Genomic DNA, 17802 nt, shown 5'->3' on the forward strand with positions numbered 1-17802 from the left:
CATCTCCAATCCAAAATTAAATCTAGAATCATTATTTCGCAACAAAGCTTCTTCACTCATGCTGCCAAACATACCTCGTAAAATTGACTTTCCTACCGATCCTTGACTTTGGCAATGTCATTTACAAAATAGCCTCCAACACTCTACTCAGCAAATTGGATGTAGTCTATCACAGTGCCATCCGTTTTGTCACCAAAGCCCCATATACTACCCACCACTGCGACCTGTATGCTCTCGTTGGCTTGCCCTCTCTACATGTTCGTCGCCAAACCCACTGGCTCCAGGTCATCTATAAGTCTTTGCTCGGTAAAGCTCCACCTTATCTCAGCTCACTGGTCACTATAGCAACACCCACCAGTAGCACGCTCTCCAGCAGGTATATTTCACTGGTCATCCCCAAAGCCAACACCTCATTTGGCCGCCTTTCTTTCCTGTACTCTGCTGCCAATGACTGGAACGAATTGCAAAAATCACTGAAGCTGGAGACTTTTATCTACCTCCCTAACTTTAAGCATCAGCTGTCAGAGCAGCTTACCGATCACTGTACCTGTACACAGCCCATCTGTAAATAGCACACCCAACTACCTCATCCCCATATTGTTTTTTTTGTTTTTTTTTGCTATTTTGCACCCCAGTATCTCTACTTGCACATCATCATATGGACATCTATCATGTGCACAATTATTTCACCTCTATGGCCTATTTAATGCCTTACCTCCCTAATCTTACTACATTTGCACACACTGTACATAGACCTTTTCTATTGTGTTATTGACTGTATGTTTGTTTATCCCATGTGTAACTCTGTGTTGTTGTTTTTGTCGCACTGCTTTGCTTTATCTTGGCCAGGTCGCAATTGTAAATGAGAACTTGTTCTCAACTGGCCAACTGGTTGAATAAAGGTGAGAGAAAAAAACATGGTGCTGGAGACCAGAGGTGTCCGTTGAGAGAAAGGCAGGTTGAGTTTGCCAAGATCAGAGTAGTACATACGGTGTCGTACGCTGAGGAAGTGAAGAGAGTAGTAAAGGAAGATGGGTCCAGGGCCTGGGAGCCTAAGAGGATCCCTGTGAGTAGGCCGAAGCCAACAGAGAGTGATAGGTATAACTGTACTTCAGTAAGGTTGGCTTCTTAGCGTTCATAGCCATTGTTATCAACTGTTCTGCAGAGGAGTTACAAGGTGTGTTGAGCAATAGTGTCCCGCACTACCAGGCTGCTGGCTTGGTGTAGGATCAGATAGGGCCAAGTAGTGGAATAGTGGGGATGTTTTTTAATAGGTGTAGGTTTAGTTGGTAGGGCAATTTTTCTACGATGTGTAATGAACTCATACACAGAACCAGATAAGAGGAATACATGAATAGGGAGGCCTTGAATGCGGTGCGAGAGAGGCAGGTTGAGGTTACCAGGGTTAGAGTAGAGGAGAGGTTGTCATATGCTGAAGTAGTGAAGAAAGTTGAGGAAGATGTATCAAGGGGGAGGGATCCTGAGAGGATTCATGTGAGTAGTAGATCTGTATCAGTACAGAGGAATAGGCCAAGGAGTGATATATGCTTCAGTAAGATTGGCTTTTTAGTGTTCATAGTAATGGTTATCAACTGTACTGAAGTTATGGTTGCAGCTGGAGAGAAGTATTTGGGTGTACAAGATTTGAGGTCAGAAGAGAGTGTTGATTGGTGGTGTCCCGTCCTTTCAGGCTGTTGGCATGAGGTAGGACTAGATAGGTTTAAATAGTGGAGTAGGGTGGTGTTTTTTAATGAGTGTAGGGATAGGTTAAATGTTAATTTATTTTCCTTTTTTCAAGTAAAGCATAAGGGTGTTATAACCCAGTCTAGTTGGTGGTGGTAATGCAACATTTATTGGATGCCAACCGCATCGACGAAGAAGAGGCCTTGAATGGCCTCACACTCCACTACTGTAGGTGGTGGTGTATGCACCACATGGATGCGATCTGCCAATACAAATGTAAAGAAGAAGAGCTCAAGAGAACGTTGTGAAGTTACTTTGCGGACAAAGCTTAACAAATAGCTACAGTAGCTACTTTTTATTTATACACATTAGCTATTTCAGAAGGAGTAACACCATGGCCTCGGGAGGAGAGTAAGTATAAATAGATACAAAGGTGTATTTTTTACAAGCGAATTAGCTAGCTAAGCTCCTAGACTCTTCTGGTATTTTACCTCAGCTAGCTAGTTAGCATATTGGATGTCATGCCATACTAACATTACGGTTTATGGAAGACTCTTACTACGAGTGAATTTAGCTAGCTAGTTAGGTAACCAAGTATTAGCTAACGTTAGCACGTAACGTTGTACACTGTAATTGGGACCAGTCAATGGAATGTCCAAAACTACCGTACATGACTGACAGACGTTTGTATCTAGCTAGCTAACGTTAGGCAACTTAACCTGACAAAAAGTAGCAAGCTGGGCCTACCGGCACAGTTTGCTAACCAATGTTAACATATGTTTCTAACTAGCTAGCCTGTGACTCTCTGGCTTGACAAACTCATCCAAGGACCCATGATGATGAATTAGAGGCAGGACACATTTTTTAAATACATTACCATGTAAATGTGTTTACGTTATAGTTAGCCAACTCGCTAGCTACCTGACGTTAACTAACGTAAGTGGTTGGGTAGCTAGCTAACTGTCAAAGCTGGATGAAAATGCCGGCCATGTCACTTACTTACTGGCTTAGCTAAACTAACGTTAACCGTTTAGTTAGCTAGCTAATAAACGTATCATTCAAAGTGTAATTACGGTTTAGGTAATTTAGGAATATATATATAAAGGTGTGTCCTTTTGCTGTGTCACCTGCAGCTTGGCTACTAGTAGCTAGTTAGCAAACATTAGCTGGCGATGAATGAACAGTATTTCCGATTTAGCTAACGTCAGCGTAGCTATTTAGCTGATCATGAAACAAAGTGTACAATATGAAAGTTTGCCAAGTTAAGTGATTGCGCGATGTTAAATTGCTAGCTTTGCAAATACGGCATTTATAGCCAGCTATACTGATCTATCTAGTTAGCTAATGACATTGTTAATCAATATTCCCAATAGGTCAAGGATTTTTTTATTTTATTTAACCGTTATTTAACTAGGCAAGTCAATTAAGAACAAATTCTTAACAATGACGGCCTACACCGACCAAACCAGGACGTCGCTGGGCCAATTGTGCACTGCCCTGTGGGACTCCCAGTTACGGACGGTTGTGATACAGCCTGGATTCGAACCAGGGTGTCTATAGTGACACCCTGGTGCAGAGTCTTAGAACGCTGCGCCACTTGGGAGCTCAAGTATTAATGTGTATGTAGTAACTGAAATATCAGGCAGTCAGGTTTAACTTATCGCTTTTGTTTGTCTCACCCAGATCCAAAAATGATGATCTTTCCACTGCGATTCTGAAGCAGAAGACCAGACCTAACAGATTGATTGTTGATGAATCCATCAATGAAGACAACAGTGTGGTCTCTCTCTCTCAGGTAGGCAAAGGTGATTGGGTGGATTTGTAACCTCATCCTCTGTTCACAGTCCCAGAATGTAATTATTCTGGCTCTAAGCAAGCATGTGTTATTTTGATTCTCAGCTGCGGCAAAGATCTGTAAACGATCTGATCCTGCTGTACTAAAAGTATTTAGAACATCTAGTGAAACTCATGGTGTTCATACTCTGTTTTTAGGCAAAGATGGATGAGCTGCAGCTGTTTCGTGGAGACACAGTGCTGATGAAGGGGAAGAAGCGCAGGGAGTCAGTATGTATTGTTTTGTCTGACGACACCTGCTCTGATGAGAAGATCCGCATGAACCGTGTGGTCCGCAACAACCTCCGCGTCCGTCTGGGGGATGTCATCAGGTACACATACAGATGCACACACACGGGAACAAACAAGTTTGTTTTTGTACATATGCCCAAAGAAAATTTAGATGAGTGATGTTTCTCTATTCTTCCTGTTGCAGTATCCAGCCGTGTCCTGATGTGAAGTATGGGAAGAGGATCCACGTTCTGCCTATTGATGATACCGTGGAGGGAATCACTGGCAATCTATTTGAGGTCTACCTCAAACCCTACTTCCTAGAGGCCTACAGGCCCATCCGCAAGGGTCAGTACACACACTAGGGATGAGCATTTGAAATGATTTCACTATTCACATAAAATATATTTTTCCGGATATTCATATAGTCAAAATTATATACAATAATCTCTACTCTTTTGACCAATCGGATTTAGAGGTCGGCCAATTTTAATTAGTGCCGATTTCAAGTTTTTAGCAATGCTTGCTTCACAGTGATGTTTATGACTTCAAACCTATCAACTCCTGAGATTAGGCTGGCAATACTAAAGTGCCTATTAGAACACCCAATAGTCAAAGGTATATTAAATACAAATGGCATAGAGAGAAATAGTCGACGCATCATAATTCCTATAATAACTACAACCTAAACTTCTTTACTGGGAATATTGAACCACCAGCTTGCATATGTTCTCATGTTCTGAGCAAGGAACTTAAATGTTAGCTTTTTTACATGGCACATATTGCACTTTTACTTTCTTCTCCAACACTGTGTTTTTGCATTATTTAAACCAAATTGTGCATGTTTCATTATTTATTTGAGACTAAATAGATTTGATTTATGTATTAAGTTAAAATAAGTGTTCATTGTTAATTTCAGTGTTGTTGTAATGGTTAATTATTACAAATTCTACGAAATATTACAAATTGTAATATATATTACAAAATATATGTTGGCTGATTTATTCGGTATTAGCTTTTTTCGGTCCTCCAGTAATCGATATCGGCGTTAAAATCATAATCGGTTGACCTCTAATCAGAATGATGCCGCAGCAGATAGTGTACAGTTGGTTTCAGGGTGCTATTCCAGTAGTTTTTAGCTAACAATAGCCTAGGCTAACAGTGAACGTGAAGTCTAATGTTCGCCATAATAGAACAGATTATATATATAATAAAAAAAAGTTTTCTGGTTAGTGTTTTGCATGAATCTGTGTCAGGTCTTGTGGACCCTCTGTTGGTGTGCGCCTGTAGGCTAACTGCTATTTGAAGTGGGGAAAATGGCATACCGCTGTCAGGGCTGACCAGAGGGCTAAATGAGCTATGATCGTCAAATGTAAAACGCAACCCATAACCTATGAGAGAGAATTTGCTTGAAAATAAAACATTCACTTTGTGTGTCCCTAGAACTAGGCTGCATTTACAGTTCTGTTAACAATGAACTGTCAATGCCATGGGACATCTGAAGCAGCAGTAGCTCAATGCGCCGTACATAAACACTACATTCTAAAGTTAGTTGTTTTATTAAATTAAGCATTTTACATGTCATTGTATATCCTTGTGTGTAACATGGACCATTTCATTTAAACAGCTTTTTCATTGTTAAAATATGCCTAAAAAATTATCCCAAAATGTGTTCAAATACGAATGTCTGTTCAGATGTCTGGATAGTCGATTAACTGTGCCCATCCCTAACACACACCTGTTACCAATCGTTTTGTTTCAAAACAGCACCGGTGAACAATTGTTTGTTCTATATTTTATTCTGTAATTTGTCATTGTGTGTAGGTGATATCTTCCTGGTTCGGGGGGGTATGCGTGCGGTGGAGTTCAAGGTGGTGGAGACTGACCCCAACCCCTATTGCATCGTTGCCCCCGATACCGTCATCCACTGCGAGGGAGAGCCTATCAGGAGAGAGGTGGGTCACAACCTCAACCAATTGCTTGTGGGCAGAGCACTCTTAATTTAGCCTATGTAAATCTAGGCATTGTACTTTTAGCCAATTAGCGTTGCTTTTCTCCAAGTCCACAGCAAGAGGGTCGGGTAGGAATATGTAATGAATCGGTACCTATGTATCCTGAAGTCCCTGCAAATACCTAGCCCTAGTAAGCAAACAAACTCTCAAGCCTCAGATTTATTTCTGTGTGTGTTTTCTGTGTGTTTAGGATGAGGAGGAGTCCCTGAATGAGGTGGGCTATGACGATATCGGAGGAGTGAGGAAGCAGCTGGCTCAGATCAAGGAGATGGTGGAGCTGCCACTCAGACACCCTGCACTATTCAAGGCTATAGGAGTCAAGGTAACACACACCGTTCACTATCTTCAAGGCCTTGTGTTAGTCTACGCACTTTCTTGAACAGTAAAGATTTTAAAAACATGTTTTCCAGACTTGAAAGTCAACCATTTCAATTGGCTTAAGCATTTTTCACTATTGGAAATGTTCTAATGACTGACATGCACCTGTACTCCCCTCCAGCCCCCCCGTGGTATCCTGCTGTACGGACCCCCCGGTACAGGAAAGACCCTGATTGCCAGAGCTGTCGCTAATGAGACTGGAGCCTTCTTCTTCCTCATCAACGGTGAGATTCTAAACCTTACCCTTTCCCTGGCAGAGGTTCAGTGTTCATGATAAGTCATTGTACTCTTGCTGTTTTGATGTTGCTCTGTATGGCCCTTCTGTCTGTGTTCCTGTCCGTAGGGCCTGAGATCATGAGTAAGCTGGCTGGAGAGAGTGAGAGCAACTTGAGGAAGGCCTTCGAGGAGGCTGAGAAGAACTCTCCTGCCATCATCTTCATTGATGAGCTGGACGCTATCGCTCCAAAGAGAGAGAAGGTGTGGGGGAGAGAGAATGGGTATTAATGGTGTCCATCAGTTGATGTGCAGACCAAGAGAATAAAAATTGAATACAAAGGAAACAGAAAAATCATTCTAAAGGGTCCCCCAACTATGACATTGTATCACTTCAATAAAAACAAAGTGCAGCAGCTATGAACTGATCTGACATTTTCTGTAGACCCATGATTGGATGGAGAGGTATATCCTGCTGTTGTTGACATGCGTGTGTGTTTGTAGACCCATGGAGAAGTGGAGAGGCGTATCGTGTCTCAGCTGCTGACCCTGATGGACGGGCTGAAGCAGAGGGCTCATGTCATTGTCATGGCAGCCACCAACAGACCCAACAGCATAGACGCTGCACTTAGGAGATTTGGTACGTATACATATTTTTACCGGTTGGTTACAGGGTGTTTTTATGTTTTTATTGTGCAGTTATATTGGTTGCTTTAATGCTCCAACGTGCTTGTGCCTACAGGGCGTTTTGACAGGGAGGTGGACATTGGAATCCCTGATGCTACAGGCAGACTGGAAATCCTGCAGATCCACACCAAGAACATGAAACTGAATGACGATGTTGACCTTGAACAGGTGTGTGCTGACTCTTGGCCTGGATATCACGAAAAAGGGGGTAAAATCCTTGTCTGCGCTGGGACAAGGAAAATAATTGTCAGATAAGAAAAACATAGATTTAAGTTGTCCGAATGGACAAGTAAAAAAAAAAAAAAAATCACACATCAGAATAATTGTTTGATATTGTGATCAGAATTAAATAAGGGAGGCCAACATTGGAACAATGTTAATAGATTACTCCCCATCCACCAGCCCAATCCACAACACCCTAGTAAAACCCAAGTCTAATTGACGGTAATAGTGCTCACTGTTGTCCCTAGTGGCCGATTTTGAAGGAGGACATCGGGAAATAATTGTCCAATGTCAATCTTGACCGATCTTCCTAAATAGGCAGCGTAGCCTAAATTTGTCAGATTATCTATGGTAAAAAAAAAAAATTAAAAGTGGTTATTTTCTTCATACAGTGATGTAAAAATGGTGTTGGACCATTTTATTTGGGGACAAGTGACTTGAGCTTTTGCACAAAATAAAAAATCTGTCCTACTTGTCCAATGGACAAGTGACAAAAAAAGTTGTCATTTCCTGATTGAAGGAATAGGGTGCCATTTGGAACACATCCTGGGTGTGTGTCTTGTTAGGTGGCTGACATACATTTCCCACACCCATTGAACTGGTAGCATTGTGTTCCGAGGCTGGCCTGCGTGTTAACTCTCCCTGTATCTCCGTGTAGGTGGCTAATGAGACCCACGGCCACGTGGGTGCTGACCTGGCTGCCCTGTGCTCTGAGGCTGCTCTCCAGGCCATCAGGAAGAAGATGGACCTAATCGACTTGGAGGACGAGACCATCGATGCGGAGGTCATGAACTCCCTGGCCGTTACCATGGACGACTTCAGGGTAGGAAACACACTACCAAGTGTTGACTGTCTCTACCTAGGGTAGAATACACAGTCTACCACAACCCAGTACATAATAACTATACTACTCCTGGTTATGTATACAGTTGAAGTCGGAAGTTTACATACACCTTAGCCAAATACATTTCAACTCAGTTTTTCACAATTCTTGACATTTCATTCTAGTAAAAATTCCCTGTTTTAGGTCAGTTAGGATCACCACTTCATTTTATGAATGTGAAATGTCAGAATAATAGTAGAGTGATTTATTTCAGCTTTTATTTCTTTCATCACATTCCCAGTGGGTCAGAAGTTTACATACACTCAATTAGTATTTGGTAGCATTGCCTTTAAATTGTTAAACTTGGGTCAAACGTTTCGGGTAGCCTTCCACACGCTTCCCACAATAAGTTGGGTGAATTTTGGCCCATTCCTCCTGACAGAGCTGGTGTAACTGAGTCAGATTTGTAGGCCTCTTTGCTCACACACACTTTTTCAGTTCTGCCCACAAACTTTCTGTAGGATTGAGGTCAGGGCTTTGTGATGGCCACTCCAATACCTTGACTTTGTTGTCCTTAAGCCATTTTGCCACAACTTTGGAAGTATGTTTGGGGTCATTGTCCATTTGGAACCAAGCTTTAACATCCTGACTGATGTCTTGAGATGTTGCTTCAATATATCCACATCATTTTCCTCCCTCATGAAGCCATCTATTTTGTGAAGTGCACCAGTCCTTCCTGCAGCAAAGCACCCCCACAACATGATGCTGCCTGTGCTTCACGGTTGGGATGGTGTTCTTCGGCTTGCAAGCCTCCCCCTTTTTCCTCCAAACATAACGATGGTCATTATGGCCAAATAGTTCTATTTTTGTTTCATCAGACCAGAGGACATTTCTCCAAAAAGTACGATCTTTGTCCCCATGTGCAGTTGCAAACCGTAGTCTGGCTTTTTTATGGCGGTTTTGGAGCAGTGGCTTCTTCCTGGCTGAGCAGCCTTTCAGGTTATGTCGATATGGGACTCGTTTTACTGTGGATATAGATACTTTTGTACCTGTTTCCTCTAGCATCTTCACATGGTCCTTTGCTGTTGTTCTGGGATTGATTTGCACTTTCCGCACCAAAGTACGTTCATCTCTAGGAGACAGAACGCGTCTCCTTCCTGAGAGGTATGACGGCTGCGTGGTCCCATGGTGTTTGTACTATTGTTTATACAGATGAACGTGGTACCTTCAGGCATTTGGAAATTGCCCCCAAGTAGGTCTTGGCTGATTTCTTTTGATTTCCCCTTCATGCCAAGCAAAGAGGCAGTGAGTTTGAAAGTAGGCCTTGAAATACATCCACAGGTACACTTCCAATTGACTCATGATGTCAATTAGGTCAATTAGCCTATCAGAAGCTTCTAAAGCCAAGATGGAATTGTCCAAGCTGTATAAAGGCACAGTCAACTTAGTGTATGTAATCTTCTGACCCACTGGAATTGTGATACAGTGAATTATATGTGAAATAATCTGTCTGTAAAAAATTGTTGGAAAAGTTACTTGTCATGCACAAAGTAGATGTCCTACCCGACTTAGTTTGTTTACTAAGTCGGGGTGGGTCCTAACCAAAACTAGTTTGTTAACAAGACATTTGTGGAGTGGTTGAAAAATGAGTTTAATGACTCCAACCTAAGTGTATGTAAACTTCGGACTTCAACTGTATATGATATTAAACGTGTGTTTGCATTTCAGTGGGCTCTGAGCCAGAGTAACCCATCAGCTCTGAGGGAGACGGTGGTAGAGGTTCCTAACATCACCTGGGGGGACATTGGAGGACTGGAAGATGTCAAGAGGGAGTTGCAGGAACTGGTGCAGGTATGACGTGCGCGCACACAAACACATTTAAAATGATTTATTTGAATCCACAAATCACATTAGTCGAAGGATTCAAACATTTCATAAGTCATGGATATATGGACACTTGTGGATGGAAAAAATAACCTTCTCCATACAGCAAGGCTGCCTGTGACCGCTGACATAGAGCAGTATACCTCGCTAGCTGCTCTGCTTTCGTCCTATGCAGGCCTGCAATCAAACCGGTGCACAAAGTTTAACCTTACACACATTGTCATACCTTATCTCTAGCTTTCTTTCCCCGATAGTACCCAGTGGAGCACCCTGATAAGTTCCTGAAGTTCGGTATGACCCCGTCTAAGGGAGTGTTGTTCTACGGGCCCCCGGGTTGCGGTAAGACCCTGCTGGCCAAGGCCATTGCCAACGAGTGCCAGGCCAACTTCATCTCCATCAAAGGACCTGAGCTTCTCACCATGTGGTTCGGAGAGTCTGAGGCTAATGTCAGGGAGATCTTTGACAAGGTATGACATAGAAGTGACTCACCAAAGTTAACATTTCTATTTGTGCGCTATGGTAGGTCATAAATCAACAAGGAGAAAAACAGTAGTCTTGGCATTGAACCCTGTGGTACACCACTACACCATTTTCAATAGTATATGGTGTAATCTACTGTGTTTTTCTGTGTGTACAGGCTCGCCAGGCAGCCCCGTGTGTGTTGTTCTTTGACGAGCTGGACTCCATAGCGAAAGCCCGTGGGGGTAATGTGGGAGATGGTGGCGGAGCGGCCGACCGTGTCATCAACCAGATCCTGACTGAGATGGACGGCATGTCCAGCAAAAAGAACGTCTTCATCATCGGCGCCACCAATCGCCCTGACATCATTGACCCTGCCATCCTTCGACCCGGCCGTCTGGACCAGCTTATTTACATCCCTCTGCCTGACGAGAAGAGCAGGATCAACATTCTCAAGGCTAACCTCCGAAAGAGCCCCATTAGCAAGGTAAAACACACACCGCTCATAAACACTACATCTTTATACACCTATCATCATGCTAATGTAGCAAGAGCCCGATGGTAGTTGTATTATGTAACAAGATTTAGTGACTCGCACCAATATGTAAGATGTTTCAGGTGCTATAGATCTGTCATTACCCTGACGTTGATTGGTTACACCCTGTCTCCTTCCTCTATCCTATAGGATGTTGATCTGGACTTCCTGGCTAAGATGACCAATGGTTTCTCGGGTGCTGACCTTACAGAAATCTGTCAGCGGGCCTGTAAGCTGGCCATCAGAGAGTGCATCGAGAACGAGATTCGCCGAGAGAGGGAGAGGCAGACCAACCCTTCTGCTATGGTAATTTCATACACACGCACACACCTCGTTCACGCCATCTCTCTTTCTCTCCGTCTACTTTTCTTTTTCAATTACCCCCCCTTCCACCCTCCCTCTATTCTCATCTCCAGGAGGTAGAGGAAGATGACCCTGTGCCAGAGATCAGGAAGGACCACTTTGAGGAGGCCATGCGATTCGCCCGCCGCTCCGTCAGCGACAATGACATCCGCAAATACGAGATGTTTGCCCAGACACTGCAGCAGAGCCGAGGCTTTGGCAGCTTCAGGTACGTTTGTGTGTGACCTCAGGGGTGTGTGTGTGACAGTGTTTAATGTGCTATAATTAAGCAATAAGCCCGAGGGGTTGTGGTATATTTAAGCAATAAGGCCAGAGGAGGTGTGGTATATTGCCAAAATATCAGACCGTATACCACGGGTACAACAAAACATTTGTTTTTATTGCTCTAATTACGTTGGTAACCAGTTTATAATAGCAATATAAGGCACCTCGGGGGTTTGTGGTATATGGCCAATATACCACGGCTAAGGGCTGTGTCCAGGCACTCTGAGATGCGTCATGCATAAGAACAGCCCTTAGCTGTGGTATGTTGGCCATATACCACACCCCCTCGTGCCTTTATTGCTTAATTATAAACTGGGTGGTTCAAGCCCTGAGTGCTGATTGGCTGACAGCAATGTTATGTCACACCAGCCCTTAGCCGTGGTGTATTGGCCATCTACCACACCCTCTGGCCTTATTGCTAAAATATGCCACGGCTAAGGCCTGTTCTTAGGTACGAAGCAGAGTTCCTGGATACAGCCCTTAGCTGTGGTATATTAGCCATATTTCCATACGGCTTTAATGCTGTTTCAGCCAATCAGCATCCAGGACCCTAACTACCTGGTTTATAATGGTGACTATTGTCTTTGTCTCACAGGTTCCCATCCAGTGCTGCAGGGGGCAGTGGTCCAAGCCAGGGTACCGGGGGAACAGGCGGGGGGCCAGTGTTTAACGAGGATAACGATGACGACCTGTATGGATAGACAGACAGACTGACGGATGGTGCCACATAGTGGCCAGCTCTTATGTGATCACACCTGTACAAACATTCAAACCTGATTGACCATTTTTTAGGACTCATCTTTCTTTCATGTTTTTTTGTTGTTGTTTGATTCCTCTCTGGTGGCAAAAGCGTGTAGCTACCTGGTTTGATCCGTCCTCAAACTGGAAGCTTCCGGTTTCTACAGACCCCGCTCAGGCGTTTCTTTTACTGCCTGCTACGGGAAGCGGGGCAGTGGATAGAGGTGAAAAGTTCAAGGTGATTGGTTGACAGTGGGGGGGGTTGAGTGGCCTCTGAGTTTATTATCACAACCCTATGTTACCAGCTATAAGAAAAATATTGGTAATTACTTTTTTATGAATAGCAGCATGTAATGTATGACGACAAGTTTGAAAATAAAATCTCACAAAATGACTAGTTTGATGTTATTGTACAGTTCCACAGTAGGTTCACCATAACAAAGTTGTCAACCCAGTTTCTCATTATTTTAGATGAGATGTCAGAGGTTCGACTTACTATGTGGGACCAGGTGTCAAACCCAGGCCATCTGCATGCTTTAGGACAGTGTTAGCCCACTGAGCTAAAAAGCCTATGTATTTGCTCTGGGAGCTAACGTGAGCCCTCAGGTCTACAGGGCTAGTCCTAACACAAGCTTGTTCACTGAACTACCTCTGTTTTCTAGTGGTCGCTAAATGTCCCATGGCACTCGAGTTGAGTAGAAGTCTAAACCCTAGTGTACTTCCCAACCTGGTCACCATACCACTGGCCACCTAATCATCCAGGCCTTCAATGGTCCCGTATAGCATTACATACCTGTAAATTACAATGGAAAGGAGTTGCATGCATGCATGAGCTGTCATGAATGTGAGACCTGTCATGAATATTTGTATTCAAAATGGTTGCCATTATCTCAATGTCTACAATCCTGTATCTGACCACACTGTCACACTTACTAGATCAAACCCATCCCAGGTTGCATATAAAAACAGACATTTAAAGGTCAAATTTTGTGAGGATTATCTGGGAGGGGTTTGAGTGGGGAGGGAAAACTGAAAATGAACTGTTATTGGCAGAGGTTTGGAACCTTCTTATTGGTCCATTATTGCCGTGTTCACGCGATAGTCGAAACTTGAAAATGTCCGACTTGCTAATTGGTTGAACACGACGTGTATAATAACTACAACCAGTTAGCAAGTAGGTTGTTTCAGAGTTCCTACTAGTAACTAATTTACTGCATGGTGATGTCACCATGGAAGGCCAAAGCTCCATCCCACAAAAAGCCGCCGTCTTTTCAAACGTCTCTCTCACTAAAAGGGAAAATTATGAAAAGGCTCAATTTCACAGTATTATTTCAACCTCGGAGTGGAAATGTATATAAAACATAGAAAATTCATGTTTTTGACTGCACTGGACCTTTAAGGTTGGCTATTTTCTTGTTTTGACATGATGTTGAGTGTCAATGTTCTAATTCATGAGACCATGAGTGTTATTCTGAGACTGAAAATGGGTTATTTATATGTTCATTGCCTGTTGGTCCTCTGTAGATCACTATAGTTCGTTTTAGAAGTTTCCCAACTGTTTGGGTTACAGATAAACAGATCCAGACTTTGACCTCTGTCTGTTTAAAACCAGCCTGACTACTGAGCATCACACACATTCTGACACACAGACTTCTGATCGGTAAGAACTATCACTCCTCACATATTCTTTCTCTAGCATTATACACATAACTTCTCACGTTAGAGAACCTTCTCCATTTCCACAGGGGGAACGGCACCAGGGTGTTAGTGTGACTCAGATGTACTATTGTGTATCTCATCTCAGTTCTAATCACTATTTGCTCACATTGGGGTTCAGGCAATGGTGGACACGGTTACAGACTGTACTAATATACTGGAACAAACTACATTTAAACTGTAAAGCTGAAGCTGAAAGAAGTAGCATATGGGGGGGGATTCTGATTTGATCAGCATGACCTCAGACCACTCAACCTATGTTAGGCATTGTACTATACTTTAATACAATACTGTATCACGTGACATAGAGGATTATGATGTTAATCAGTAATGTGTTCCCATAAAGCCAGCCTGTGACTGTCATATAGTTGGATCAGCTATTTAGGTATAGAAACTAGGTTCTTATAGAGTTATGTTATGAAAGGTTCAGAAAGAGTTGAAAATGTTTGAGAGACTGAGAGAAAAGAGAGGATTTGCCTGTTTTAACTGTTGTATGAATATTTTGGGTATATTATCTCATATGTCACACATCTGAGTCTCCTGTGCTGAGTTAATGAATTCAAACATGAGTGATAATCAGTAACACAGCATTAAGACTTAGTCATGGTGATTTGCAACTGACACCAGGTCAACTGGGTCATACTCAGAGAACTATAGCGATGGTTTAGCCTCTAGAGCTGGACACCATGTTGCTACCTCATATAACATTTATGATGTGTGTTTCTGTGTGCCTGTCTGTCTGGCAGTTTGCCTGCCTTTCAGAACCTCTGGACTGAACCATGAGTTCTTGCGTGACCCTGTCGTCAGGGCATAAGATTCCCCTGGTGGGGCTGGGCACCTGGAAGAGTGCCCCTGGACAGGTCAAAATGCTATTAATTCTCATTCAAAAAACTAACATCCACACAGATAACCTAAACCTTAACGTGTGTGTTGACTATCTGTGTCACTGTAGGTGAAGCAGGCGGTGCTGACGGCTCTAGACTGTGGCTACAGACACATTGATTGTGCTGCTGCGTACAGTAATGAGCAGGAGGTCGGGGAGGCACTGGCTCTGAGGCTGGGACCAGGAAAGGTGAGCCACACACACTTTTTGATCAGAGCATTAGAAAAACCCTTCTGGAAAGCTGTGCATGTATGTGTGTGTGTTGATCCCCTGTTTTGGCCCCCAGGCCCTGCGTCGTGAGGCTGTATTTCTGACCTCTAAGCTGTGGAACACCCAGCATCACCCTGACGATGTAGAGACAGCCTGTAGGAAGAGTCTAATACACCTGGGACTGAACTACCTGGACCTCTACCTCATGCATTGGCCCATGGCCTTCCAGTGAGCAACACACACACCCCTACTCGCACCTCAATATGACTGCACATCTCAACGAACACACTTGTACTAGAAACCCGTCCCAGACATGTTATGGTCCTCTGAGCTGCCTGTGTGTTCTCCAGGCGTGGGACAGAGCTGATGCCTAAGCGGGCCGATGGGAGTGTGTGTTACGATGACATACACTACCAGGAAACCTGGGTTGCCATGGAGAGCCTGGTTGATAAGGGGCTGGTCCGAGCCATCGGTCTGTCCAACTTCAACGCCAGACAGACAGACGATATCATCAGCATCGCCAAACACAAGCCTGTAGTCAACCAGGTATGGGACTGAGTGTGCACAGTATGTCTGTGTAATATTCTCTGACCATGTGTGTGTTGGTTTGTCTTTGTAGGTGGAGTGTCACCCATACCTGTCCCAGGCTGAGTTGCTGAGTCACTGCAGGTACGTTTGTGTGTGTGTAAGTTAGTGTGTAGTGGTGTGTGTGCCCCTGTGTATGTCTGTTGGTTTGTGTAACTGTGTGTGTGTATTCCACGGTTGTAGGTGTGTGTGTGTAATAGTTTGCGTATGTTCCAGGTCGGTAGGTGTATGTGTGACGGCCTACAGCCCCCTGGGTAGCGGTGACAGGCCCTGGGCCTCGCCTGATGAACCCTGCCTGCTGCAGGACCCTGGACTGGGGGCTATCGCCCTCCGCCACAGCATGACCCCTGCTCAGGTCATACTCAGGTAACACAGTACACTGTAACCCCCCAAGATCTCTGTGTAACTAGCCACAGTGTAATGAGCAATTCTCAGGTGTGTGTCTGTCTGTGTCTCCAGGTGGCAGGTACAGAGAGGGGTAGTCTGCATCCCCAAAAGTGTCACCCCCTCCAGGATCCAGCAGAACATACAGGTGAGGACAGTGCCATCTAGTAGAAAGAATACCAATTGACCTGCATGATTTTTGACCAGTTTGGAAACTTCTAACCTCTTCCCCAAAATGCGACTTTTTGCGAGATCCAGGGCCGGCTGAGTCTAGGAAGCTACAGGTTACAATTCTGTGCAGCTACTGTGATTGTTTTCTAGATTGGGTGTTTGTGTCTGATTGACAGGTGTTTGACTTCTCTCTGTCGGATGAAGACATGAAGCAGATGGAGTCATTCAGCAGAAACGAGAGGTACATCGTCCCAGCTGTGGAGGTAAGGTCCGATTGTCTCAGATAGGACCTCAGGGTGCATGTCAATAGTCTTATACGGCCTCCTCCCCTGGTCACAACTAGACCGGTGAAGGAGAGTAGATGAGGATGCCATATGAGACTACTGAGATGCAGGCAAATTTAGCTGAGTTTCAGTTGAGACATGGGGTTTTCCGGTGGTACAGAATGGAACTGTGTGTTCTCTTCACAGAGGGACGGAAAGAGAGTGTGGAGGGACGCAGAGCACCCCCATTTCCCCTTCAATGAGCCGTACTGACCCCACATCTAGACACAGATCTACTGACCCCACATCTAGACACAGATCAACTGACCCTACGCCGAGACAGATCTACTGACCCCACATCTAGAGACAGATCTACTGACCCCACATCTAGAGACAGATCTACTGACCCCACATCTAGAGACAGATCTACTGACCCCACATATAGAGACAGATCTACTGACCCCACATATAGAGACAGATCTACTGACCCCACATATAGAGACAGATCTACTGACCCCACATCTAGAGACAGATCTACTGACCCCACATCTGGAGACAGATCTACTGACCCCACATCTAGAGACAGATCTACTTACCCCACATCTGGAGACAGATCTACTGACCCCACATCTAGACACAGATCAACTGATCCTACGCTGAGACAGATCTACTGACCCCACATCTAGACACAGATCTACCGACCCCACATCTAGAGACAGGTCTACTGACCCCACATCTAGACACAGATCAACTGATCCTACGCCGAGACAGATCTACTGACCCCACATCTAGAGACAGATCTACTGACCCCACATCTAGAGACAGATCTACTGACCCCACATCTAGAGACAGATCTACTGACCCCACATATAGAGACAGATCTACTGACCCCACATATAGAGACAGATCTACTGACCCCACATCTAGAGACAGGTCTACTGACCCCACAACTAGAGACAGGTCTACTGACCTCACATCTAGAGACAGGTCTACCGACCCCACATCTAGAGACAGATCTACTGACCCCACATCTGGAGACAGATCTACTGACCCCACATCTGGAGACAGATCTACTGACCCCACATCTAGAGACAGATCTACTGACCCCACATCTAGAGACAGATCTACTGACCCCACATCTGGAGACAGATCTACTGACCCCACATCTAGAGACAGATCTACTGACCCCACATCTAGAGACAGATCTACTGACCCCACATCTAGAGACAGATCTACTGACCCCACATCTAGAGACAGGTCTACTG

General features: G+C 44.2%; 2 protein-coding genes across 3 annotated transcripts; both read left to right on the forward strand.

The window, feature by feature from the left end:
• The first annotated feature begins 1915 nt into the window (after positions 1-1915).
• Positions 1916-12719, forward strand: LOC118377433 (transitional endoplasmic reticulum ATPase). Its single transcript, XM_035764341.1, has 17 exons — positions 1916-2094; positions 3367-3478; positions 3676-3848; positions 3953-4095; positions 5572-5702; positions 5950-6081; positions 6259-6361; positions 6481-6614; positions 6855-6990; positions 7093-7205; positions 7918-8082; positions 9811-9933; positions 10221-10433; positions 10604-10912; positions 11111-11266; positions 11377-11531; positions 12183-12719. The coding sequence occupies exons 1-17, from the start codon at positions 2078-2080 to the stop codon at positions 12286-12288; spliced, it is 2421 nt and encodes an 806-aa protein (XP_035620234.1). The 5' UTR covers positions 1916-2077; the 3' UTR covers positions 12289-12719.
• Positions 12720-13580: 861 nt separating this feature from the next.
• On the forward strand, positions 13581-16894 carry akr1a1a (aldo-keto reductase family 1, member A1a (aldehyde reductase)). 2 transcript variants are annotated; one of them, XM_035764342.2, is made up of 11 exons: positions 13581-13725; positions 13896-13985; positions 14788-14901; positions 14994-15113; positions 15211-15362; positions 15485-15680; positions 15754-15803; positions 15936-16085; positions 16179-16251; positions 16451-16537; positions 16745-16894. In XM_035764342.2, the coding sequence occupies exons 3-11, from the start codon at positions 14821-14823 to the stop codon at positions 16808-16810; spliced, it is 975 nt and encodes a 324-aa protein (XP_035620235.1). In that variant the 5' UTR covers positions 13581-13725; positions 13896-13985; positions 14788-14820; the 3' UTR covers positions 16811-16894. The 2 variants fall into 2 exon arrangements, with proteins under 2 accessions (XP_035620235.1, XP_052334889.1); XM_052478929.1 differs by lacking the exons at positions 13581-13725; positions 13896-13985 and having other exon boundaries at positions 13993-14901.
• Positions 16895-17802: the final 908 nt, after the last annotated feature.

This window comes from Oncorhynchus keta, chromosome 25 (assembly GCF_023373465.1).
Source record: "Oncorhynchus keta strain PuntledgeMale-10-30-2019 chromosome 25, Oket_V2, whole genome shotgun sequence".
In the NCBI taxonomy this organism is placed as follows: domain Eukaryota; kingdom Metazoa; phylum Chordata; class Actinopteri; order Salmoniformes; family Salmonidae; genus Oncorhynchus; species Oncorhynchus keta.